The sequence below is a fragment of the Pseudophryne corroboree genome, chromosome 6 (genome assembly GCF_028390025.1).
Source record: "Pseudophryne corroboree isolate aPseCor3 chromosome 6, aPseCor3.hap2, whole genome shotgun sequence".
NCBI lineage: Eukaryota > Metazoa > Chordata > Amphibia > Anura > Myobatrachidae > Pseudophryne > Pseudophryne corroboree.
In genome coordinates this window covers 78,719,236-78,746,586 of record NC_086449.1, presented here as the reverse complement: position 1 = coordinate 78,746,586, position 27,351 = coordinate 78,719,236, and the positions used below count along the sequence as shown (strand labels likewise).

The window sequence follows — 27,351 nt, the reverse complement described above, 5'->3', positions numbered from 1 at the left end:
ATTTGGTCTGAGCAACAACTGCACCTCCTGATCATGTTAGCCTGCCTCTTATGCATTGAGTTGCTGCCACACGATTGGTTGTTACTGTACATATTTGCATTAATGAAGGTGTAATGGTAATGTACTAAATAAAGGTGTAACTGTATTATACCCGCACTTATTGTGTGGGTATAACGTTTCCTGCTTCGTCCCTTTACCTGGAAGCAGGAGCGCCGAGATGTATTAACTTCTTGGATGCCGATGCAGTGGAGTGAAAATTGCCCCCTCCGGAGATCCCGGCCAGACCGCCCACAGCGCATCAGCCCAGTGCTGATACGCTGTCTCTCCCATGGCTGGCTCCGGGGTGCATGTGAGAGATCTCGCTATTGTCGCAAGATCTCACGTGGAGCCCGGAACTGCCGCAGTCAGGGACAGGATGTCCCTGCTGTGGGGAATGGGCATCGACACATGCAGCTGTCACCTTGCACACACCGCTGCATTACTACATGGGGGAAGCAGTATCAGCGCACACAATGTGTGCCGACACCTCTCCCCCCCCCCCCCCCACTCCGTACCGACCTTTAACACACATTTATCCCAAAGTTACCATTGTGTGTGTGTGTGTGTGTATATATATATATATATATATATATATACATACATGCACACGGCCGGCTCCAGGCCTACTAGCACCCTACTCCCAGTAGTGCTGCTCACCGCCACTGCTGCCGGGCTCTGCTGTTGTTGCTCTCTTCTGCTGCCGCTATGTCCAAGGAGAGGAAAGTGCAGCATTCGCCTGTCCTGCCCCTCAGTCCGGTCTCCCGTCTTTGCCCAATCAAGAGCCGCTGCTGCCGGTCCACAAGCTCTGATTAGCTGAAGACCAACACCACATTAGAAATGGCCAGCTGCCCTTAAACAATCAGTACCCCACGCCATGGCACACATCGAATGTGCCTGAAGCCGGCACTGCGCGCACACACACACACAAAAAAAATGGGCATTTCTCAATATTTAGGGGCATTTATTCACAGATCACGGAAGGGGTTATTCTGTCTCGATTTCATGTGTATGAATGTTGGAATTTATGATGACCCAAGTATATTAGGTATTTCCAAATGCTTTGCACTTTATTTTTAATAAAGGAATTATCCTATGTAAAAGTTATGATGAAATTATATACTTAAACTAGCAGAAACTGCATTGCAGTAACTGCCCACAAACATTAGGTGGCAGTATAACGACATTTGCTATATAAAGGTTTGAAGACACACAATTGAGTAACCAGCAGCAATATACAGCTTCCATTATCAACAATATCAGCTTACATTTTTATGTATTTATTAACAGTTTCTTATATAGCGCAGCATATTCTGTTGCGCTGTACAATTGGAACAACAGTAATAGAACTGGGTAATAACAGACAGACATAGCGGTAGGAAGGCCCTGCTGGCAAGCTTACAATCCATTTTAATGACTATCAATATTACGACGAACATTAATTTGATACAGTGTCATCTTAAGCCACAGTGCTATACAAATGGGAACAAACAAGGTGATTAAATATGGTACAACATCACTGCAAGTGATTATGTATCTGTCAATGTGTTTTCATTTGCTCTTTAAAAATAAATATATATATAGGTGTATCTGCAGAGAGGGTTATAAAACTGAAGTGTAGCCGGCGACGAGGCAGGGAACAGTTAAGGGTTAACCCAGGAAGCGCTCTGTCATACCTCTGTATCCTGGAGAATCCGGTTTGGGCAGTCTCCAGAAAAGAAAGAGGACGAGGAGGGGGGAGACAGTAAGAGTAAAGTGCACCTGTAACTGGGAGAACGGGACTTACGGTCAGCTGTAGAGACAATTTACCCAATCCAGCATTTCTCACATTTAGTCTTTTACGTCATTATTTATTTTTTTAAATTCACTCATATAGCACCATCTTATCCTGTTGCACGGGATTAAGTGCTGTCCTGGAAAGACACCTTAAGTTAATGGGTGCAATCAGTTGTCTTCACTGAAATCCATCTGTGTACAGTTCCTTCTTTACCATCTCTGTGGGCCAGGTCACCTTAGTTCACCCATGATTCGCCCCCTGCCTCCAAGAGCGGTTTAAGAAAGGAGAAGGCCCATGTGCAGGCACTGTGTGGCGCCCTCCGCAATATCACCACCATACGAAGGGGGCAGGGCTAACTAATGCATATCGCGTCACTACAGCCCCACCCTCGTACCGCATATGCACAATTTGCAGCATTTTTCTGGTGGTGGGGATGGAACCTAATGACGCAACAGGCTGCCCCTGATGTGTCAAGCAGTTGTCTCCTCACTGAGGCTTCTCCTGGAGAGGAGACTAGAAAAATGGGCAATTATGCTCTGCAACCATTTTAGATACAACAATGACTTACTCCGTATTACCGGCACACTGGTCCTCCCTTCTCTTGGTGTTCTGTCCCATCTCCGTCGTTACGGTGAGAGACGTTGGGTGAAGGATGCATGTCCGCTCTCCCTGCACACAATGGAGACATGCCAATATACACTATATGGACAAAAAGTATTGGACGCCTGACCATTACACCAACAGGGACTGTAATGACACTGTAGTCAAATGCATATACTTTAAAATGGAGTTGGTCCCCTTTTTGCATCTATAACAGCTTCCACTCTTATTGGAAGGCTTTCCTCAAGATTTTGGAGTGTTTCTGTGGGAATTTGTTCCCATTCATTCTGTAGAGTGGTGTTTTTCAACCACTGTGCCGTGGCACACTAGTAGCAGTCTCCAGGTGTGCCGCCATAAAAGCAGAGCCAGGCCTGTCAGTGATTTGGCACTATTGAGGCCCAGGAACGATCAATACTGGTGGGTTTAGTGGTTGCAGAGCCAATTCTAATTTTGGGCCCTGGCAGTGTTGGGCTCTTCTGGCTTTCTCAGATGTGGCTCAGGCATTACCTATGGAAAAGCTGCAACATGACATCCTAGGACACACAACTGCACCATGCATCACCATTATATTTGAGTGTACCTTGGCAATATTTAGATCTTGTGCAGTGTGCCGCGAGTTGTAAAAGGTTGAAAATCTCTGCATTTACAGGTGAAACTCATAAAATTAGAATATCATGCAAAAGTTCATTTATTTCAGTAATTCAACTTAAAAGGTGAAACTAATATATTATATAGACTCATTACATGCAAAGTGAGATATTTCAATCCTTTATTTGTTATAATTTTGATGATTATGATTTACATCTTAAGAAAACCCCAAAATCTCAGAAGATTAGAATATTACATAAAATCAATAAAAAAAAGGATTTTAAATACAGAAATGTCGGCCCTCTGAAAAGTATAATCATGCATATATACTCAGTACTTGGTTTGGGCCCCTTTTGCATGAATTACTGCCTCAATGCGGCGTGGCATGGATTCTATCAGCCTGTGTCACGGCTGAGGTGTTATGGAGGACCAGGATGCTTCAATAGCGGCCTTCAGCTCTTCTGCATTGTTCGGTCTCATGTCTCTCATCTTTCTCTCTGCAATGCTCCATAGATTCTCTATAGGGTTCCGGTCAGGCAAGTTTGCTGGCCAATCCAGCACAGTAATCCCACGGTCATTGGACCAGTTTTTGGTACTTTTGGCAGTGTGGGCAGGTGCCAAGTCCTGCTGGAAAATGAAGTCAGCATCTCCATAAAGCTTGTCTGCTGAAGGACGCATGAAGTGCTCTAAAAATGTCCTGGTAGACGACGGCATTGACTTAATAAAGCACAGTGGACCAACACCAGCAGATGCCATGGCTCCCCAAATCAACACAGACTGTGGAACCTTCACACTGGACTTCCAGCATCTTGGGTTGTATGCCTCTCCATTCTTCCTCCATACTCTGGGACCTTGGTTTCCAAATGAGATGCAAAATTTGCTCTCATCAGAAAAGAGGACTTTGGACCACTGAGCAAGAGACCAGTTCTTTTTATCTTTAGCCCAGGTAAGACACTTCTGACTTTGTTTGTTGTTCAGGAACGGCTTGACTACAGGAATATTACATTTGAAACCCATGTCCAGGATCCATCTGTGTGTGGTGGCTCTTGATGCACTAACTCCAGCCTCAGTCCACTCCTTGTGAAGCTCCACACACTTTTGAATGGCCTTTTCCTGACAATCCTCTCCATGCTGCTGTCATCCCTGCTGCATGTACACCTTTTTCTTCCACACTTTTGCCTTCCACTTAACTTTCTATTAACGTGCTTTGATACAGCACTTTGAGAACATCCAACTTCTTTTGCAATTTCCTTTTGAGGCTTTCCCTCCTTGTGAAGGGTGTCAATGATGGTTTTCTGCACAACTGTCAGGTCAGCAGTCTTCCCCATGATTGTGAATTGTATTAGGGAATTAGGGTGTGACACTTTGAGCCTACAATATTGTACCTTTCACAATATTCTAATTTTCTGAGATTTTGGATTTGGTGTTTTCTTAAGCTGTAAGCCGCAATCATCAAAATTATAACAAATAAAGGCTTTAATTATCTCACTTTGCATGTAATGAATATATTTGTTTTATTTTTTAAGTTGAATTACTGAAATAAATGAACTTTTGCACAAAATTCTAATTTTCTGAGTCTCACCTGTATGAGGTCAGGCACTGATGTTGGACAAATAGGCCTGACTCGCAATCTCCGTTCCAGTTCATCCTAAAAAATGCTTAATGGGGTTGAAATGCCCTTCACTGGAGATAAGGGTCCTAGCCCGAACCCTGACAAACAGCCCCATACCATTATCCCTCCTCCACCAAACTTCACAGTTGGCATAATGCAGTCAGGTAGGTAACGTTCTCCTGGCATCCGCCAAACCCAGACTCTCCCATCTGACAGAGAACATGATTTGTCACTCCACAGAACACGTTTCCACTGCTTCACAGTCCAGTGTCGGTGTGCTTTACACCACTCCATCCGACGCTTGGCATTTGACTTGTGATGTGAGGCTTACATGCAGCTGCTCGGCCATGGAAACCCATTCCACTGCGTTCCAGCCGCACAGTTTTATGCTTACAGTAATGCCAGTGGAGGCTCAGTACTCTTTAGCTATGGAATCAGCAGAGCATTGGCGACTCTTACGTACCATGCACCTTAGCAGTCGTTGACCCTGCTCTGTGATTTTACGTGGTCTTCTGCTTCGTGGCGTGGAGTTGCTGTTGTTCCTAAACGTTTCCACTTTATAATAATATCACTTACAGTTGAACGTGGAATATCCAGCAATAATGAAATTTCACAAACTGTCTTATTGCAAAGGTGGCATCCTATGAAGGTACCACGCTTGAAGTCACTGAGCTCTTCAGAACGACCCATTTTGTATCACAAATATTTGCAAATGGAGACTACATGGCTAGCTGCCAGATTTTTTACACCTGGGGCAACGGGTCTGATTGAAACACCTGGATTCAGTAGTTAACAGGTGTGGCCAAATACTTTTGATCATATAGGAGGTTATTCAGACCTGGACGCAGGTGGTCTGTGCATGCACACCGGCCATTGTGCGCATGCGCGACATTGCACATTGCGGTGGACACTGTGTGATTGACAGCGGCAGCCACCGGGGGGCGTCTTCACGGCATTGGGGGAGTAAGCGTTCCGAACAGGGACGGGCAGGGATCTTTTTCGGGGTGTCTGCGTGACATCACACACAGCCGCTCCCAAAAAAATGGCTGCAGACCGCATTACAGCAGTTAGCCAGGGGTCAACCTTAATTTCGATGCGTCCGCAATCTAATTACGGAAGCATCGGGAGGCGGCCTCACACATGCTGGGCGGCCTTGCCCTGTGCTCGGCGGCCCCCAGCATGTGAGGAGATGAACGCAGATCTGGCTGCGTATTTCCCTGAATAACCCCCATATGCATATACTGTATATACTCACAAACACACAGAGCACAGGGTATTTAAGTGCGGCAGCACATATATATGGGATATACTGCAGCATTTTTATACTATAACTTTTGGGAAAATAAGGGCATGTGGCCCGAAATGTGTGGAGTTTGTATGTTCTCCTCGAATATTAAGGCTTTTTATCCAGATGCTCTTGGTTTATCCCACCGACCAAAAACTTACTGGTAGATTAATATTAGTGTGTTTTTGTGAGAGAGAATTTAGATTGTAAAGTAAACTTCACGGGGGGTAGGGACTGATGCAATGATTGATTATTCTCTGTAGAATGCTGTGCAAATATTTTAATGTTATGTACATAAAGGAACCCTCTCCCAGCTCTGTTTACGATGTGTAACCCATAGGCTACAGTGTGCTAACGCCATCTTCAGATGGCATTAGCTGCGGAGGGGGGGGGGGGGGGCTTCGCATTCCGCAGCTTGGTAGGTCTGGCAGCATCTCATCCCCCACAGAAACCTAAGGGGTTGCGGCTGCTGGCGGGAATGGAGGGATCGCAACAGGTTTAGGAGATATCTGCTGTGTTCCCTCTGTGATACATCAAGGTGATACTAAATATTTGGAGTTGCCCCACCAAAACACACGTTTTTGAGGTATAAGCCACAAATATGCAATGATAAATAGGCCCCTTGGACCACGTACACTTCATATCTTACTGTTGCCCATATTAAAGGAGTCCTCCAACCAAGTATTTGTATTTTGCTGATTTAATGTGGGGACAATTGATTGACACTAATTGTAAAGATCATGGGTCTTCAACCTGTGGCCCTCCAGCTGCTGTGAAACTACACATACCAGCATGCCCTGCCACGGTTTTGCTATTAAGGTACGCTAAAACTGAGGCAGGGCATGCTGGGATGTGTAGTTCCACAGCAGCTGGAGGGCTGTAGGTCATAGTTGCCTACCTGACCCTCTCCATGAGGGAGAAAATGCTCTGTTCCTAGACTTTCCTGGTAAGGTATGATTGCCATCACCTGTGGTGAGCTAGTTAATTGATAAGAAAGGTGTTTCACCACAGGTGATGGCAATCATACATTACCAGGAAAGTCCAGGAACAGAGCATTTTCTCCCTCATGGAGAGGGCAGGTAGGCAAGTATGCTGTAGGTTGAAGACCCATGGTATAGATCAGTGGTTCTCAAACTCGGTCCTCAAGACCCCACACAGTGCATGTTTTGCAGATAACCCAGCAGGTGCACAGGTGTATTAATTACTCACTGACACATTTTAAAAGGTCCACAGGTGGAGCTAATTATGTCACTTGTGATTCTGGGATGAGACCTGCAAAACATGCACCGTGTGGGGTCCTGAGGACCGAGTTTGAGAACCTGTGGTATAGATGATTGCCTTCAGATGCTTTTATCATGGTTTGGTGGCTCCATGGTAGCATTGCTCATAGCATACCTCCCAACTTATCTCTCTCCAGGAGGGACACAATGCTCTGCTTCTGGACTTGTCTCTTAATTTAAGATTGCTGGCACCTATGTTGAACAGGTTAATGCAGGGCTGGCCAAACCGGTCCTCGAGATCTACCAACGGTTCACATTTTCCAGACCACCTAGCTGGTGCACAGGTGTAGTCATTACTAATTAAGATGTGCTGCATTCAGGGCCGGTGCTAGAGTGTTTGGCGCCGCCTGCAAATAATAAATTTGCGCCCTCCCATCCGTAAAAAAGGGATAGCGCGGACTGCAAAAAGGGGTGTGGCTACACAAGGAAGCGGCGTGACCACAAAGGTACCCACAATTCAAATTACGCCACACAGTATTACAATCTTATGCACATTAACCCAAACGTAGTGCCCCTGATTCATATTATGCCACATAATAGTGCCACTTATTCACATTTAAAATCGATGACAGGGCCAGTTCTAGATCTTGAAGACCTCAGGGCAACAGTTTCCTCTGGCCATGCTCAGAACAGGGACAGTGCGCGCCGAAGGCGCGCGCAAAAAGTTTAGGACCACAGAATAGTGCCAGTTCACATAACCCCGCACAGTTGTGTCCATTAGTCACATTACACCACACAGCAGTGTCCGTTAGTCACATTACACCGCACAATAGTGTCCATTAGTCACGTTACACCGCACAGTAGTGTCCGTTAGTCACATTACACCGGACAGCAGTGTCCGTTAGTCACATTACACCACACAGTAGTAGCCTTATACACCTTATGCCATACAGGAGAGCCGCTATTACATGTTACGCCAGAGTAGAGCTCATTATACACATTTTGCCAGGTACAGCCCATTATACACATTATGAAGGTCATTGAGACCCCACTGCAATGGCGGCCCTCAGCGCAGTTTGCCAGTGCAGCAAACTGTGCGTGCACAGTGGGCGTGAGGCCACACACATTGCGGTCACTTCCCCAATGGATGCGACCACAAAGTGATTGATAGGCGACAGCGTAGTGGAGTTAAGTTGTTGCTGGGGTGACGCTGGAAAAATGGGGGCAGGCCGGGACGTCACACGCAGCCGCTCCCCCCAAAAAATGGCTGCTGACCAGGCTACACTGCCAGGGGTCAACCTTAGATCAGATGCATCCTCAATCAAATTTCGGATGCATCGGGAGGCGGCGCCACACATGCTGGGCGGCCTTGCCTTGTGCTGGGCGGCCCTCAGCATGTGCAGAGATGAACGCAGATCCGGCTGCCTATGCATCCATCTGCGGTCATCTCTGAATAACCCCCTATGCCAGGTACAGCCCTCATTCCCTCCACAGTGCAGCCCCGTTACCTGCAGGAGGTCCCGGCTCAGGCGCTGCTCCTCCTCTTCCTTCTCTGCCTCCGGTTTCTTGCAGGCTCTGTTACTTCAGCAGCAACGGCTGTAGGATGTCGGTAGTGATGCCGAGAGGGGGGGGGGATTTGGAGGGAGCGGGTGCTAATTACCCGGGCCTGGGACTTAGCCTGGTCTGCAGCACTCCCACCACCATCCCTCTTTACTAAGCAGCAGCAGCATAAGGCTCTCATCCTGGGAGCACAGCACATGCTGCTAATGCTGAGCCTCTGCCTGTTCCTGTACAGGTGGGGGGGGCGGAGTGATCACACTAATCACCCTCCCACACCGAAATGACCCTGGCTGAGGGCACAGGGATCATCAGGCACTATAAAGATTTTTATGTTTTTACGGTTTCGAATTGTATTGGGGGCGTGGCCTAATCACGGGAGGCGTGGCCACACCCCCAATACAATTCGGAGCGCGAGAGGTCGGTGGCGGCAGCGGAGCTGTGAGAGGGGGTGAGTATGCACAGTGCGCGCTGCCTGCTGCAGTCTCACTCTGGAGGAGGAGGGGGAGGGAGCCGCGCTACCCGCTGCCAGCGCTGCTAACTGTCATCCAGTCTGACAGGCACAGCGGCTGCCGGCAGCAGCAGGGTAGCAGAGCAGGGAGAGCGCCTCTTCACCTCAGCGCCTCCCTGCATTGCATACCCTTGCTGAGCGGGTAGCGCCGGCTCTGGCTGCATTCATTCCTAACTGACAATTCTACAGATCTCCAGGAGGCCTGGAAAACATGAACTGTTGGTAGATCTCGAGGACCGGTTTGGCCAGCCCTGGGTTAATGGATAAGAAAGGTGTTTCAGCACAGGTGATGGCAATCATAAATTAAGAGAAAAGTCCAGGAACAGAGCATAATTAAGCTCCTAGGTGCTGCTAGGAAGAGCAAAAGATATCCAGATTTGCAGTGTGAGAGAAGTTACAGCATGAGCAATCAGTGGAAGAAATAAAGGGGATCTTCACCTTCAGGGGTACCCCAGAAGCAGGATGGGAGGTGTGAGTCTGCGGGAGAGGACGAGCTGGGTGAGTGGTAGGAAACCACGTGTGGCGGAAGGCCCCCAGTAACGTGTCCATGAGAGATCCCGTTTAGATAGAGCCCCTAGCGAATGGGGGAGAGCACACCGAAATGAATCTTCAGTTTGCGGACGCCGCATTACTGATTCCCAGAGACTGCACTGGTATGTACTGTACTGTAATGCTGTCACATCATTGTTAATGCTGTTATTGCGAGTGAAGCAAATAAAAGGAGATGTAACCGGATGTAACCCATATGAATATTACGCTGGAGAGAAGAACAAGGTGTTAAATGATATTGTTGTGATAACTCTGACTGAACTGTGAATAAACTGCTTGCTTATGTGATGAAACGGCCTCGCATGCAATGCTTGTAAAATCACTGATGGATCTGCCGCTGCCCGGCTATCACATTAAGGGGGACATTTACTAAGCAGTGATACGAGCGGAGAAGTGAGCCAGTGGAGAAGTTGCCCATGGCAACCAATCAGCACTGAAGTAACATCTATAATTTGCATACTATAAAATGATACAGAGCAGCTGATTGGTTGATGGGGCAACTTCTCCACTGGCTCACTTCTCCACTCTTATCACTGCTTAGTAAATGTCCCCCATAGAGAGCTGTATACACATTACATACAGTACATCCCTCTGAAAGCTGTATACGCATTACATACATCCCTGTGTGTATTATATAGAGAGCTGTATACAAATTACATACAGTACATCCCTGTGAGAGCTGTATACACATTACATACATCCCTGCCATGGTGTATTATATAGAGAGCTGGATACACATTATTACACACACTGCTACAGAGAGAGCTGAGGATGATACGTGGAGCTGTCTCCTAGCAGCCAACAATGCTGCACACTCACCACACATATGATAATAAATAACCCGCAGGAGTGAAGGAGGCGGAGCTTCCTGGTAATGCGCGTTCGCGTCTAGTGGGCGAGGCCTCCGGGAGAAACGCTATCGGACAGGTGTGTATGGGCGTGGCTTTTAATCGCTCCTCCTCAGGACAGGTGTCAGTGGGCGGGGAGTTGCAGTCGGTCCAGGAGCAGCATGAGCCGGGTGACGGATCCTCGGGACAGGTAATGTGTGTGTAGGGGTATTATATGTTCGATGTGTCCGGCGGGACTCCGACTATCAGCGTTACACAGCAGCCGAACACTGCTCCCATATGGCCGCTGTACTATTACCTTACTCCCTTACTTCTACAGTTACACCTTGTGTATACTGAAACACCAATCTGTGGCAGATAGAAGCCACACACCTACCTGGGACACACAGAAGCAGCAGACCCACCTGGGTCAGACAGAAGCCGCAGACCCCCACCTGCGTCAGACAGTAGCCGCAGACCCCCACCTGCGTCAGGCAGAAGCCGCAGACCCCCACCTGCGTCAGGCAGAAGCCGCAGACCCCCACCTGCGTCAGGCAGAAGCCGCAGACCCCCACCTGCGTCAGGCAGAAGCCGCAGACCCCCACCTGCGTCAGGCAGAAGCCGCAGACCCCCACCTGCGTCAGGCAGAAGCCGCAGACCCCCACCTGCATTAGGCAGAAGCTGCAGAACCGCAGACCCCCACCTGCGTCAGGCAGAAGCCATAGACCTTCACTTGCCTCAGGCAGGTGCCACACATCCCTGCCTAGGACGCCCAGGATTCGCATCCTGCCACCTGCGACAGGCAGAAGCCGCACCTGCATTAGGCAGAAGCCGCACACCCACCTGGGTCAGACAGGAGTCGCTGACCCCCACCTGCATCAGGCAGAAACCACACATCCATCTGAGTCAGGTAGAAGCCATATATTCACCAAAAACACCCAGTATTCACGCACACTCGCCTGCGTCAGGCAGAAGCCGGACTCCCCCCGCCCCCCCCACCCGCGTCAGGCACAAACTGTAAACCCACCAAAAACACCCAGAAATCGAACACACCAACATGCATTAACCAGAAACCGCACACCTCGGCCTGCGCGAGGCAGGAGCCGCAGCGCCAGGCAGAAGCCGCACACCTCGGCCTGCGCCAGGCAGAAGCTGCACACCTCGGCCTGCGCCAGGCAGAAGCCGCACACCTCGGCCTGCGCCAGGCAGAAGCCGCACACCTCGGCCTGCGCCAGGCAGAAGCCGCACACCTCGGCCTGCGCCAGGCAAAAACCGCACACCTCGGCCTGCGCCAGGCAGAAGCCGCACACCCCCACCTGCCACCTGCGTCAGGCAGAAGCCGCACACCCCCACCTGCTTCAGGCAGAAGCCGCACACCCCCACCTGCCTCCTGCGTCAGGCAAAAGCCGCACACCCCCTCCTGCGCCAGGCAGAAGCCGCACACACCCCACCTGCGTCAGGTAGAAGTCGCACAAGCCTGCGTGTGTCAGGTAGAAGTCGCAAACGTCCACGTGCGTCAGACAGTAACCACAAACCCCACCAGATGAAAGCCGGTGATCCCCACATGCACAAGGCAGAAACAGCACACCCAGCTGCGTTGGGCACAAACTGTTAATCCACCTGGAACACCCAGAAGCCGCACCTTCCCACCTGTTTCAGACAGAAGCCGCACACCTGCGTCAGGCAGAAGATGCACCGAAACTGCGCCAGGCAGAAGCCGCACACCCCCACCTGCGCCAGGCAGAAGCTGCCCCCCCCCCACCTGCGCCAGGCAGAAGCCGCACACCCCCACCTGCGCCAGGCAGAAGCCGCACACCCCCACCTGCGCCAGGCAGAAGCCATACAATCACCAGAAACACCCAAACGTAGTGCACACCCACCTGCATCAGCAACAAACCGCACACCCACCTGCGTCAGGCAGAAGCCCCCCCCCACCACCTGCATCAGGCAGAAGCATCACACCTACCTGCGTCATGCACAAACTAAACCCACCTGGAATACCCAGAAGCCGCATACACCCACCTGAGTGAGGCAGAAGCCGCACACCCACCAGTGTCAGGCAGAATGCATACACTTAGAATATGTTCTATTACAGTGGTGGCCATAGAATGGGATAGTATGGTATGCCGACGGCTAGCATACCGGCGCCGGAATCCCGACCGCCAGCATACCGACAGCTGGGCAAGCTCAAATGAGCCCCTTGCGGGCTCGCTGAGCTCGCCACCCTATCTATTCTCCCTCCAGGGGGGTCATGGACCCCCAAGAGGGAGAAAAGGTGTCGGTATGCCGGTTGTCGGGATTGCGGCGCCGATATACTGTGCGCCGGGATCCCAACAGCCGGCATACTAAATACCACCCCATAGAACACATCACTGTGTAACTTCATCTTCTATCACTCCTGATGCTTCCTAACCTGTTTATTTTCATGCTTTCTCATAACTGCTGCCATTCACACCGTACAGATAGCAATTTACTCCACACCCAGATTTTTTGTGTGTACATATGAGTGACACAGTACTCACATGTGACACAAGAGTGCATTGTATATTTAAGAGCAACTCTTACAAATGTGGAATTACTCTAAAGGTGCATACACAGTGAGCGATTTTCCCCCCTGCCCAGCGATGTCAGCGGGGGTGAACGGCTTTCCATAGTAGGACGCTATGGAAAGCCGTTCACTTCGCCATTCATCTGCTGGTAATACCAGTAGATGAACGGCGGCCGCTGGCGATGAAGCGGGAGCAGCACAAAACACCAAAAGTGACCTGCTTTCAGCTCAAAATCGCCCAGTGTGTATGGGCCTTAAGAAGCCTAATCAAAATTGTGATAAATGCCCTGAAAACTATTATTTTTTATAATGCCATTTGCTAATGGAAAAAGCTAAACATATGTTTATTTTGTTTACATTTTATGGTGACAGCAGCGCGTTCCAATATTGCCAGTAATGCAGGAGAAGGGCTTTCACTGTTTCTGCATGCTTAAGGTCCATACACACTTAACGATATAATGAGCGACGTCGCTCATTTTCCCCCTCCTTGAGCGACGTCGCTCATTATATCGTTAAGTGTGTATGCCGCCAGCGACGACCGATGCGCGGGCCGCGCTGGTCGGCAACGATCGTCGCTGTCGGTAGGGCATGCATGAAGGATGTGGACTGTCGTCCACGACCTTCATGCAGGGCTGGCGGGGGCGTGACGTCACTGAGCGATATGAGCGGTCATATCGCTCAGTGCGTACAGGCGGCCGCCGACCGGCCGGCCCGGGAGGGGGAGACGTTAGACGATGTCGCTCACAGAGCGACATCGTCTAATGTGTATGGGCCTTTAGACTACTTTGTTGCACGTTACATGTAAGATGAGATCATATTTCATGAGCCAAGGTCCTGAGTGCCTTATTACCCCTGTACCATCTTATTATATCAACCTAGCTCCTGAGTCTTATTACCCCTGTAACATCTTATTATATCAACCTAGCTCCTGAGTCTTATTACCCCTGTAACATCTTATTACAGTAACCCAGCTCCTGAGTGTCTTATTACCCCTGTAACATCTTATTACAGTGACCCAGCTCCTGAGTGTCTTATTGCCCCTGTAACATCTTATTACAGTAACCCAGCTCCTTAGTGTCTTATTACCCCTGTAACATCTTATAATATCAACCTACCTCCTGAGTCTTATTACCCCTGTAACATCTTATTACAGTAACCCAGCTCCTGAGTGTCTTATTACCCCTGTAACATATTATTACAGTAACCCAGCTCCTGAGTGTCTTATTACCCCTGTAACATCTTATTACAGTAACCCAGCTTCTGAGTGTCTTATTACCCCTGAAACATCTTATTACATCAAACTTGGTCCTGAGTGTCTTATTGCCCATGTAACATCTTATTACAGCAACCCAGCTCCTGAGTGTCTTATTACCCCTGTAACATCATATTACAGTAACCCAGCTCCTGAGTGTCTTATTACCCCTGTAACATCTAATTACAGTAACCCAGCTCCTGAGTGTCTTATTACCCCTGTAACATCTTATTACAGTAACCCAGCTCCTGAGTGTCTTATTACCCCTGTGACATCTTATTACAGTAACCCAGCTCCTGAGTGTCTTATTACCCTATAACATATTATTACAGTAACCCAGCTCCTGAGTGTCTTATTACCCCTGTAACAGCCTTATTACCCTATAACATATTATTACAGTATCCCAGCTCCTGAGTGTCTTATTACCCCTGTAACATCTAATTACAGTAACCCAGCTCCTGAGTGTCTTATTACCCCTGTAACATCTTATTACAGTAACCCAGCTCCTGAGTGTCTTATTACCCCAGTAACATCTTATTACAGTAACCCAGCTCCTGAGTGTCTTATTACCCCTGTGACATCTTATTACAGTAACCCAGCTCCTGAGTGTCTTATTACCCCTGTGACATCTTATTACAGTAACCCAGCTCCTGAGTGCCTTATTACCCCTGTAACATCTTATTACAGTAACCCAGCTCCTGAGTGTCTTATTACCCCTGTAACATCTTATTACAGTAACCCAGCTTCTGAGTGTCTTATTACCCCAGTAACATCTTATTACAGTAACCCAGCTCCTGAGTGTCTTATTACCCCTGTGACATCTTATTACAGTAACCCAGCTCCTGAGTGTCTTATTACCCCTGTAACATCTTATTACAGTAACCCAGCTCCTGAGTGTCTTATTACCCCTGTAACATCTTATTACAGTAACCCAGCTCCTGAGTGTCTTATTACCCCTGTAACATCTTATTACAGTAACCCAGCACCTGAGTGTCTTATTACCCTAGTAACATCTTATTACAGTAACCCAGCTCCTGAGTGTCTTATTACCCCTGTAACATCATATTACAGTAACCCAGCTCCTGAGTGTCTTATTACTCCTGTAACATCTTATTACAGTAACCCAGCTCCTGAGTGTCTTATTACCCCTGTAACATCTTATTACAGTAACCCAGCTCCTGAGTGTCTTATTACCCCTGTAACCTCTTATTACAGTAACCCAGCTCCTGAGTGTCTTATTACCCCTGTAACATCTTATTACAGTATCCCAGCTCCTGAGTGTCTTATTACCACTATAACATCTTATTACAGTAACCCAGCTCCTGAGTGTCTTATTACCACTATAACATCTTATTACAGTAACCCAGCTCCTGAGTGTCTCATTACCCCTGTAACATCTTATTACAGTAACCCAGCTCCTGAGTGTCTTATTACACCTGTAACATCTTATTACAGTATCCCAGCTCCTGAGTGTCTTATTACCCCTGTAACATCTTATTACAGTAACCCAGCTCCTGAGTGTCTTATTACCCCTGTAACACATTATTACAGTAACCCAGCTCCTGAGTGTCTTATTCCCCCTGTAACATCATATTACAGTAACCCAGCTCCTGAGTGTCTTATTACCCTTGTAACACCTTATTACAGTAACCCAGCTTCTGAATGTCTTATTACCCCTGTAACATCTTATTACAGTAACCCAGCTCCTGAGCGTCTTATTACACCTGTAACATCTTATTACAGTACCCCAGCTCCTGAGTGCCTTATTACCCTAGTAACATCTTATTACAGTAACCCAGCTCCTGAGTGTCTTATTACTCATGTAACATCTTATTACAGTAACCCAGCTCCTGAGTGTCTTATTACTCATGTAACATCTTACAGTAATTTAAACCCTGAAGGTATGAAGCAGCAGAAATAGATGGTACGGGATGCGTGATGGTGCGATTGAGCATTCATGGCCTCAGTGGCGTCACACGAGTTTTGTGGACCATTCTAGGGGGTGTCACAGAATTCTGTCTGGTCCTCAGCAATGACAGCGTTATCCCAGTCACTGGGGAGGAGTTAGCAGTGCGGGGATAGTCTCTGGGTAAGCCCCGCATCCTTAGGACTGCTGGTCACGCCCATTGAGTGCTGAAACCGTGGGCATGCCACGAGTTCAATCCCCCTTCCCCTTGAGGTCCCCCCCCCCCCCATCCTTTTCAGGCCTGTTAGTCGGGCTGAGTGACACTGACCCTCCACTGCATGGCCCCACCCTCCGCTATACAGTTCTGCGATTACCGGCACTGTAATGTGGGCGTTGCTTGTACCGCTCACTTCACTCTGGACTTTTGGGGAGAGTGCGCAAGCATGCCTGAGGGTCTTATTACCACTGTAACAACATATTACAGTAACCGAACATCTACGTGTATTCTTACCACAGTAACATTTATACAGAATCCCAGCTCCTGACTATATATTATTGCTGTTGTATTGCAATATGCTGTTTGTGGTTACTCAGGTCTTGAGTATCTCGGAGCAGAAGTTTAATGGTGACCTTCATTAATAATTTCTGTTTCTCTAGCAAACATTTATAGTAGCGTACTCCACCAATAGCAAATATTGCTGCTCCAAAGTACAGAGTGACACCCACCTAAGTGTTTTTAGTGAATCACAGGGATACAGAGGGGTGGAAATTGTGCCCTCATGGTTTAAATCTGGTATTCTTATGCAGTTAAAAACTGTAACCACTAAGATACAATAAAATCTATCAGTGTGCAACAATAAGCAATAAGGTAAAATGATAATAATGCGCTCATTTGTAGGAATGGATGTGCCAGAAGAATGGGGTAAAAAGAGTTTGGTAGGAGGAGATTTTGGCCTTGTTGATATGTAGGGGATCCCCACATGATTAATCACACGACTGACAATTGATGTGGGAATGTGGTTTGTTTTATAGGTCTGATGCGGACCTGTCCCGGGATCTCAGTGACTGCATGGATGCAATTAATCTGTTTTTGGACAACCGGTTTAATGAAAGCCTGGGTCTCTTGCAGCCGAGGTAAGAGACAACCCAGGAGCTTAAAGTGCGATCTCACCTCCAGCTTGTGTGTCACCCTCCTGCTACTATTAAATGAGACCAATGCTTTTACTTGCTGGCTTCCTTTAAGTTATCCAGCCATGTATTTTGTATTATACAAAAAAAAACTATTTATTTTGTTGCTTTGGGATGCGACACAAATCTCTTGTTGCTTTGGGAAATGCACACAAGCATTTCTGCCTGTTGCTATACATGCAGGAATGAAGAGCACAGAACAGAGCCAGAAAAGTGAAGTTGCACTGTATACTCTTTATAACGGAGTCACAATCTGGCGCAAATATTGCACTTGGTGGCCATTTTGTGTCTAGCTTCTCCTTTAATTAGGCCGTGTTCAGATGTCTGATGTTCAGAGCAGGAGATAGCAGTAGTTTGGTCCATCCCGCCCCCTATTCATCCAGTACAGATAGCGGAGTAGTGACGATCCTGGAAATCTGGATGGAATTATTAGAATGCATTATTCAGAAATAGGGGAAAAACACAAGTTCTGTAAGGTCTGTAAAAAGCCTTTATGGGGCCAATATTCTTATATGTATGTCATGTAAGATTACGTCTTTCCTTACCTACAGGGCTAAAGACAGTATGTACCATGGGCTTGTATATGGCACTATCCTGGAAATGCAGGCCATGATGACGTTTGAGCATGATGACATCATCAATGCCGGACAGATGATGAGGCAAGCACAAGAAACATGTCAGAGGTAAGTAGCCAGAGTCCAGCGAGTATGGGGTTTAGAGACGTTATCACACTTATACACAGGCTCTCTGGTCTGTGTAGGGGGTATGCTGGGCCATTCCCAAGACTGCACGGTTCACTGTATTCTCAAAGCAGCACAGCCTGGGGAATTTCTACTAAAACCTAACGCCCACATACAGTGCAGTGCCCAGCGTAATAACCTAATCCACACCACATACAGTGCAGTGCCCAGCGTAACAACCTAATGCCCACCAATTACAGTGCAGTGCCCAACGTAACAACCTAATCCACACCACATACAGTGCAGTGCCCAGCGTAACACCCTAATGCACACCACATACAGTGTAGTGCCCAGCGTAACACCCTAATGCCCACCAATTACAGTGCAGTGCCCAGCGTAACAACCTAATGCCCACCAATTACAGTGCAGTGCTTAGCGTAACACCCTAATGCCCACCAATTACAGTGCAGTGCCCAGCGTAACAACCTAATGCACACCACATACAGTGTAGTGCCCAGCGTAACACCCTAATGCCCACCAATTACAGTGCAGTGCCCAGCGTAACAACCTAATGCCCACCAATTACAGTGCAGTGCCTAGCGTAACACCCTAATGCCCACCAATTACAGTGCAGTGCCCAGCGTAACACCCTAATGCCCACCAATTACAGTGCAGTGCTCAGCGTAACACCCTAATGCCCACCAATTACAGTGCAGTGCTCAGCGTAACACCCTAATGCCCACCAATTACAGTGCAGTGCCTAGCGTAACACCCTAATGACCACCACTTACAGTGCAGTGCTCAGCGTAACAACCTAATGCCCACCAATTACAGTGCAGTGCCCAGCGTAACAACCTAATGCACACCACATACAGTACAGTGCCCAGCGTAACACCCTAATGCACACCACATACAGTGCAGTGCCCAGCGTAACAACCTAATGCACACCACATACAGTGCAGTGCCCAGCGTAACAACCTAATGCACACCACATACAGTGCAGTGCCCAGCGTAACACCCTAATGCCCACCAATTACAGTGCAGTGCTCAGCGTAACACCCTAATGCCCACCAATTACAGTGCAGTGCCTAGCGTAACACCCTAATGACCACCAATTACAGTGCAGTGCCCAGCGTAACACCCGAATGCGCACCGATTACAGCGCAGTACCCAGCGTAACAACCTAATGCCCACCACATACAGTGCAGTGCCCAGTGTAACAACCTAATGCCCAACACATACAGTGCAGTGCCCAGGGTAACAACCTAATGCCCACCAATTACAGTGCAGTGCCCAGGGTAACAACCTAATGCCCACCAATTACAGTGCAGTGCCCAGTGTAACAACCTAATGCCCACCACATACAGTGCAGTGCCCAGTGTAAAAACCTAATGCCCACCACATACACTACAGTAGCCAGCGTAACAACCTAATACACACCACATACAGTGTAGTACCCAGCGTAACAACCTATTGCCCACCAATTACAGTGCAGTGCCCAGCGTAACAACCTAATGCCCACCACATACAGTGCAGTGCCCAGCGTAACAACCTAATGCCCACCACATACAGTGCAGTGCCCAGCGTAACAACCTAATGCCCACCACATACAGTGCAGTGCCCAGTGTAAAAACCTAATGCCCACCACATACACTACAGTAGCCAGCGTAACAACCTAATACACACCACATACAGTGTAGTACCCAGCGTAACAACCTATTGCCCACCAATTACAGTGCAGTGCCCAGCGTAACAACCTAATGCCCACCACATACAGTGCAGTGCCCAGCGTAACAACCTAATGCCCACCACATACAGTGCAGTGCCCAGCGTAACAACCTAATGCACACCACATACAGTGTAGTACCCAGCGTAACAACCTAATGCCCACCAATTACAGCGCAGTGCCCAGTGTAACAACCTAATGCCCACCAATTACAGTGCAGTACCCAGCGTAACAACCTAATGCCCACCACATACAGTGCAGTGCCCAGTGTAACAACCTAATGCCCACCACATACAGTGCAGTAGCCAGCGTAACAACCTAATGCCCACCAATTACAGTGCAGTGCCCAGTGTAACAACCTAATGCCCACCACATACAGTGCAGTGCCCAGTGTAACAACCTAATGCCCACCACATACAGTGCAGTGCCCAGTGTAACAACCTAATGCCCACCACATACACTACAGTAGCCAGCGTAACAACCTAATACACACCACATACAATGCAGTAGCCAGCGTAACAACCTAATGCCCACCAATCACAGTGCAGTAGCCAGCGTAACAACCTAATGCCCACCAATTACAGTGCAGTGCCCAGCGTAACAACCTAATGCACACCACATACAGTGCTGTGCCCAGCGTAACAACCTAATGCACACCACATACAGTGCAGTGCCCAGTGTAACAACCTAATGCCCACCACATGCAGTGCAGTGCCCAGTGTAACAACCTAATGCCCACCACATACAATGCAGTAGCCAGCGTAACAACCTAATGCCCACCAATTACAGTGCAGTGCCCAGCGTAACAACCTAATGCCCACCAATCACAGTGCAGTGCCCAGCGTAACAACCTAATGCCCACCAATCACAGTGCAGTGCCCAGCGTAACAACCTAATGCCCACCAATCACAGTGCAGTGCCCAGCGTAACAACCTAATGCCCACCAATTACAGTGCAGTGCCCAGCGTAACAACCTAATGCACACCACATACAGTGCAGTGCCCAGCGTAACAACCTAATGCCCACCAATTACAGTGCAGTGCCCAGCGTAACAACCTAATGCCCACCACATACAGTGCAGTGCCCAGCGTAACAACCTAATGCACACCACATACAGTGCAGTGCCCAGCGTAACAACCTAATGCCCACCAATTACAGTGCAGTGCCCAGTGTAACAACCTAATGCCCACCAATTACAGTGCACTGCCCAGCGTAACAACCTAATGCCCACCACATACAGTGCAGTAGCCAGCGTAACAACCTAATGCCCACCACATACAGTGCAGTGCCCAGTGTAACAACCTAATGCCCACCACATACAGTGCAGTAGCCAGCGTAACAACCTAATGCCCACCAATTACAGTGCAGTGCCCAGTGTAACAACCTAATGCCCACCACATACAGTGCAGTGCCCAGCGTAACAACCTAATGCACACCACATACAGTGCAGTGCCCAGCGTAACAACCTAATGCACACCACATACAGTGTAGTACCCAGCGTAACAACCTAATGCCCACCAATTACAGCGCAGTGCCCAGTGTAACAACCTAATGCCCACCAATTACAGTGCAGTGCCCAGCGTAACAACCTAATGCCCACCACATACAGTGCAGTACCCAGCGTAACAACCTAATGCCCACCACATACAGTGCAGTGCCCAGTGTAACAACCTAATGCCCACCACATACAGTGCAGTGCCCAGTGTAACAACCTAATGCCCACCACATACACTACAGTAGCCAGCGTAACAACCTAATGCACACCACATACAGTGCAGTACCCAGCGTAACAACCTAATGCCCACCAATTACAGTGCAGTGCCCAGCGTAACAACCTAATGCACACCACATACAGTGTAGTACCCAGCGTAACAACCTAATGCACACCACATACAGTGCAGTGCCCAGCATAACACCCTAATGCCCACCACATACAGTGCAGTGCCCAGTGTAACAACCTAATGCCCACCACATACACTACAGTAGCCAGCGTAACAACCTAATGCACACCACATACAGTGCAGTACCCAGCGTAACAACCTAATGCCCACAACATACAGTGCAGTAGCCAGCGTAACAACCTAATGCACACCACATACAGTGCAGTGCCCAGCGTAACAACCTAATGCCCACATACAGTGCAGTTCCCAGTGTACCAACCTAATGCCCACCACATGCAGTGCAGTGCCCAGTGTAACAACCTAATGCCCACCATATGCAGTGCAGTGCCCAGTGTAACAACTTAATTTCCACATGCAGTGCCCAGCATAAAAACCTAATGCCCAACACTTATAGTACAGTGCCCAATATAACAACCTAATATCCACCACATACAGTGCAGTGCCAGCGTAATAACTTGCTGCTCCCTACAAACAGTGCCTAGAGTATTCATTTACTTGCTCCTACTGTATATAGTGTGGCCAGAGTAACAACCTAATGCCCACATACAGTGCAGTGCCTAGAGTAACAACCTTTCTCATACGTCCTAGAGGATGCTGTGGTCACATTCAGAACCATGGGGTATAGACGGGATCCGCAGGAGACATGGGCACTTTAAGACTTTCAAAGGGTGTGAACTGGCTCCTCCCTCTATGCCCCTCCTCCAGACTCCAGTTTTAGAATTGTGCCCAGTGAGACTGGACGCATTACAGGGAGCTCTACTGAGTTTCTCTGAAAAAGACTTATGTTAGGTTTTTTATTTTCAGGGAGGCTGCTGGCAACAGTCTCCCTGCTTCGTGGGACTTAGGGGAGAGAAGTTATGACCCACTTCTGGTGAGTTCCAGGGCTCTGCTTCTGGCTACAGGACACCATTAGCTCCTGAGGGTTTGATCGCTGGGTACGCTCAGATGCTCACTCCCGCAGCCGGCCGTCACCCCCCTTACAGAGCCAGAAGTCGGAAGACAGGTGAGTAGCAGAAGAAAAGAAGACTTCAATGACGGCATTATGAGGTATCACGCAGCGAGCGAGAACGCTGCGCGCCATGCTACAGTTTCACAGGCACTGCACGGTGCAGGGGGGGGGGGGATGCGCCCTGGGCAGCATGTATAATTCCTCTTTTTTGGCTGGCAGAAGGGGACATTAGGCACTGTCCTACCCCCGCCAGAGACATTAATTATTTATTTAAGAGCGGGAAGAAGCACGCCATTATGGGGGCGAGACTTCTTCCTCAATCGGCCAGCACACTCAGCGCCATTTTCTCCTAAATGCTGCGGAGACGCTGGTCCTCCCTCACTGCTGACACAAGTCTCAGGGTGCTAAAAGGGGGGGGCACAGTGTAATTTGGGCAGTGTATGTCAGATAAAAGCGCTGCAAGTCTGTTATCATATATTCACAGGCTTTGTATGATTGCGCTGGGTTGTGAGCTGCCAAAAATCCTCTGTGTCCATCTGACACTCTTACTGTGGGTCTGTCTCATATAAGCCGGTGTGTCTGTTGGTGTTTGATACACATGTGTCGACATGTCTGAGGCTGAGTGCTCTTCCCAGGAGGATGCTATGTTAGGGACACAGACGTATGAGGGGGTGACCGTGTCGGCACCGCCGACTCCTGACTGGGTGAATGTCTTGAATGCAAATATGGAGCTTATCAGTAAGAGATTAGAAATGTTGCATACTGATTCCGACACGGACACGTATTCCAGTGTCGACCTATAGTGATTCCAGTTTAGATCCAAAATTGGAAAAGAGCATTCAGTACATGATTAACATATTCAGTACATGAATAACATAAAATTTTATTTTGCCCAGTTGCTACTCCCTGATACCGACACAGATACTGAGTCCTGTGTCGACCAGATTGTTTCCTGATTAGATCCAATATTGTGCAGTACAATTAAGGACGTATTAACGTCACGGAGAACCCTGCTGTTCCTGACGGAGGGTCTATATATGTATGTGGATTAATATATGTTTATATGTATATAGTATGTATGTGTATATATATATATATATATACGGATAGCTAATCTCATGTACTGAGTGCTCTGTTTGAGATAGAATCCTGGTGGCTTCCGATGGTTATTCGTTCCCGCCGCGGACAGAATAAAGTGTGAGTCACTCTCTGCTCTGCATGGGACCATGTCACAAATCCAGTGGATCGTATACAGGAAGCTACGTTATATCCTAGCTATGTAACCACGGGTACCTTACTTAGACCTGCCATGGCAGGCGCATGGGTGAGTAGTAGTATTAAAAAATGATAGGATACCTTGTTGTCCGATATAGATACCCTGGAGGGAGATGAGATACTCCTTGCGTTGGGTCATATCAAGGACGCTGCACCATGCTTAAGTGAGACTGCAGGGGAAATTGGACTCTTGGATTCACAGGCCATCTCTATAGCAGTCGTTGTGCATTCACCAGTGGAATGCTGATGTTGACTCCAAGAAGAAATGGAGCCTCTTCCCTATGAAGGGGAAGCCTTGTTTGGTGATGGCCTAGTTGATTTGATCTCCGCAACGGCCGCAGGTAAGTCAACCTTCTGGCCCTATGGTCAATCACAACGAATGAAGACGCATCATTATCGGATGCCGTCATTTCGACCCAGTAGATGCACAAGAAGTTAGATTCCCTTTTCTTTGCAGGTTTAGGAGATGGAAGAGGTCCGCAGCCTCTTCCAGATCACAGGTACAGAAATCAGCCTCTGCGTCCGCCGAATCCACCGCATGCCGCTGGGGCTCTCTTGCGGGAGGCCGCACCGGTGGGGGCACGTCTAAAAAAAAAAATCTTCAGTCAGTTCTGGATTCATTCGGAAAACTGGCAGTTTTCGAGACGTTTTCCCCTCAACGATTTTTCAAATCGGCCTTACCAGTTCTCCGACGAACAGGGAGGTAGTATGCTACGCAATACAAAAATTGTGTCTGAATCATGTCATTGTCCGGGTTCCCTCCGTCACACCAGGGTGAAGCCGTTAAGCCTTTTTCTCTGACGTCCTAGTGGATGCTGGGAACTCCGTAAGGACCATGGGGAATAGCGGCTCCGCAGGAGACTGGGCACAAAAGTAAAGCTTTAGGACTACCTGGTGTGCACTGGCTCCTCCCCCTATGACCCTCCTCCAAGCCTCAGTTAGATTTTTGTGCCCGACCGAGAAGGGTGCACACTAGGGGCTCTCCTGAGCTCTTAGTGAAAGTTTAGTTTTAGGTTTTTTATTTTCAGTGAGACCTGCTGGCAACAGGCTCACTGCATCGAGGGACTAAGGGGAGAAGAAGCGAACTCACCTGCGTGCAGAGTGGATTGGGCTTCTTAGGCTACTGGACACCATTAGCTCCAGAGGGACCGAACACAGGCCCAGCCTCGGAGTCCGGTCCCAGAGCCGCGCCGCCGGCCCCCTTACAGAGCCAGAAGCAAGAAGAGTCCGGAAAATCGGCGGCAGAAGACATCCTGTCTTCACCAAGGTAGCGCACAGCACTGCAGCTGTGCGCCATTGCTCCTCAGCACACTTCACACTCCGGTCACTGAGGGTGCAGGGCGCTAGGGGGGGGCGCCCTGAGCAGCAATAGAAACACCTTGGCTGGCGAAAATACATCACATATAGCCCCCAGGGCTATATGGATGAATTTTAACCCCTGCCAGATTCCACATAAAAGCGGGAGAAAAGGCCGCCGAGAAGGGGGCGGAGCCTATCTCCTCAGCACACAGGCGCCATTTTCCTTCACCGCTCCGCTGAAAGGACGTCTCCCTGACTTTCCCCTGCAGTCCTGCACTACAGAAACAGGGTAAAAAAGAGAGGGGGGCACTAATTGGCGTAATAATTACAAATAGCAGCTATAAGGGGGAAAAACACGTATTTAAGGTTATCCCTGTATATATATAGCGCTCTGGTGTGTGCTGGCATACTCTCCCTCTGTCTCCCCAAAGGGCTAGTGGGGTCCTGTCCTCTGTCAGAGCATTCCCTGTGTGTGTGCTGTGTGTCGGTACGTTGTGTCGACATGTATGAGGAGGAAAATGATGTGGAGGCGGGGCAATTGCCTATAATAGAGATGTCACCCCCTAGGGAGTCGACACCCGAGTGGATGATCTTATGGAAGGAATTACGTGACAGTGTCAGCTCTTTGCAAAAAACAGTTGACGACATAAGACAGCCGGCTACTCAGCTTGTGCCTGTCCAGGCGTCTCAAAAGCCATCAGGGGCTCTAAAACGCCCGTTACCTCAGATGGTAGATACAGACGTCGACACGGATACTGACTCCAGTGTCGACGGGGAAGAGACAAACGTGACTTCCAGTAGGGCCACACGTTACATGATTGAGGCAATGAAAAATGTTTTACATATTTCTGATAATACTAATACCACTAAAAAGGGTATTATGTTCGGTGAGAAAAAACTACCTGTAGTTTTTCCTGAATCTGAGGAATTAAATGAGGTGTGTGATGAAGCGTGGGTTTCCCCCGATAAAAAACTGATAATTCCTAAAAAATGATTGGCATTATATCCTTTCCCGCCAGAGATTAGGGCGCGTTGGGAAACACCCCCTAGGGTGGATAAAGCACTCACACGCTTATCAAAACAGGTGGCTCTACCCTCTCCTGAGATGGCCGCCCTTAAGGATCCTGCTGATAGAAAGCAGGAGGGTATCCTAAAATGTATTTACACACATACTGGTGTTATACTGCGACCGGCAATCGCCTCAGCCTGGATGTGCAGTGCTGGTTTGGCTTGGTCGGATTCCCTGACTGAAAATATTGATACCCAGACAGGGACAGTATATTACTGACTATAGAGCATTTAAAAGATGCATTTCTATATATGCGTGATGCACAGCGGGATATTTGCCGACTGGCATCAAGAGTAAGTGCGCTGTCCATTTCTGCCAGAAGAGGGTTATGGACGCGACAGTGGTCAGGTGATGCGGATTCCAAACGGCATATGGAAGTATTGCCTTATAAAGGGGAGGAGTTATTTGGGGTAGGTCTGTCAGATCTGGTGGCCACGGCAACAGCTGGGAAATCCACATTTTTACCCCAGGTCGCCTCTCAACATAAGAAGACGCCGTATTATCAGGCGCAGTCCTTTCGTCCCCATAAGGGCAAGCAAGCGAAAGGCTCCTCATTTCTGCCCCGGGGCAGAGGAAGGGGAAAAAGGCTGCAACAGACAGCAAATCCCCAAGAACAGAAGCCCTCTCCCGCTTCTGCCAAGTCCTCAGCATGACGCTGGGGCTTTACAAGCGGACTTAGGCACGGTGGGGGCACGTCTCAAGAATTTCAGCGCGCAGTGGGCTCACTCACAGGTAGACCCCTGGGTCCTTAGGGTGGTATCTCAGGGGTACAAATTGGAATTCGAGACACCTCCCCCTCGCCGGTTCCTAAAGTCTGCTTTACCGACGTCTCCCTCCGACAGGGATGCGGTATTGGAGGCCATTCACAAGCTGTATTCTCAGCAGGTGATAATCAAGGTACCCCTCCTGCAACAGGGCAAGGGGTATTATTCAACGCTGTTTGTGGTACCGAAGCCGGACGGCTCGTGAGACCTATTTTAAATCTGAAATCTTTGA

The 27,351-nt window shown here is 48.6% G+C and overlaps 1 protein-coding gene across 2 annotated transcripts in view; it reads left to right on the top strand.

Annotated features, from left to right (window-relative positions):
* Positions 1 to 10,641: 10,641 nt before the first annotated feature.
* The window catches only part of LOC134936256 (tetratricopeptide repeat protein 39A-like), a 72,411-nt gene continuing 55,701 nt past the window's right edge, over positions 10,642 to 27,351 (top strand). Inside the window, exons 1-3 of one of the 2 annotated variants that reach the window (XM_063931263.1) lie at positions 10,642 to 10,662; positions 17,301 to 17,402; positions 18,008 to 18,139. In XM_063931263.1, coding sequence (XP_063787333.1) covers positions 17,338 to 17,402; positions 18,008 to 18,139 — 197 coding nt within the window. In that variant the 5' untranslated portion in view covers positions 10,642 to 10,662; positions 17,301 to 17,337. The other variant, XM_063931262.1, reaches the window with a different exon arrangement.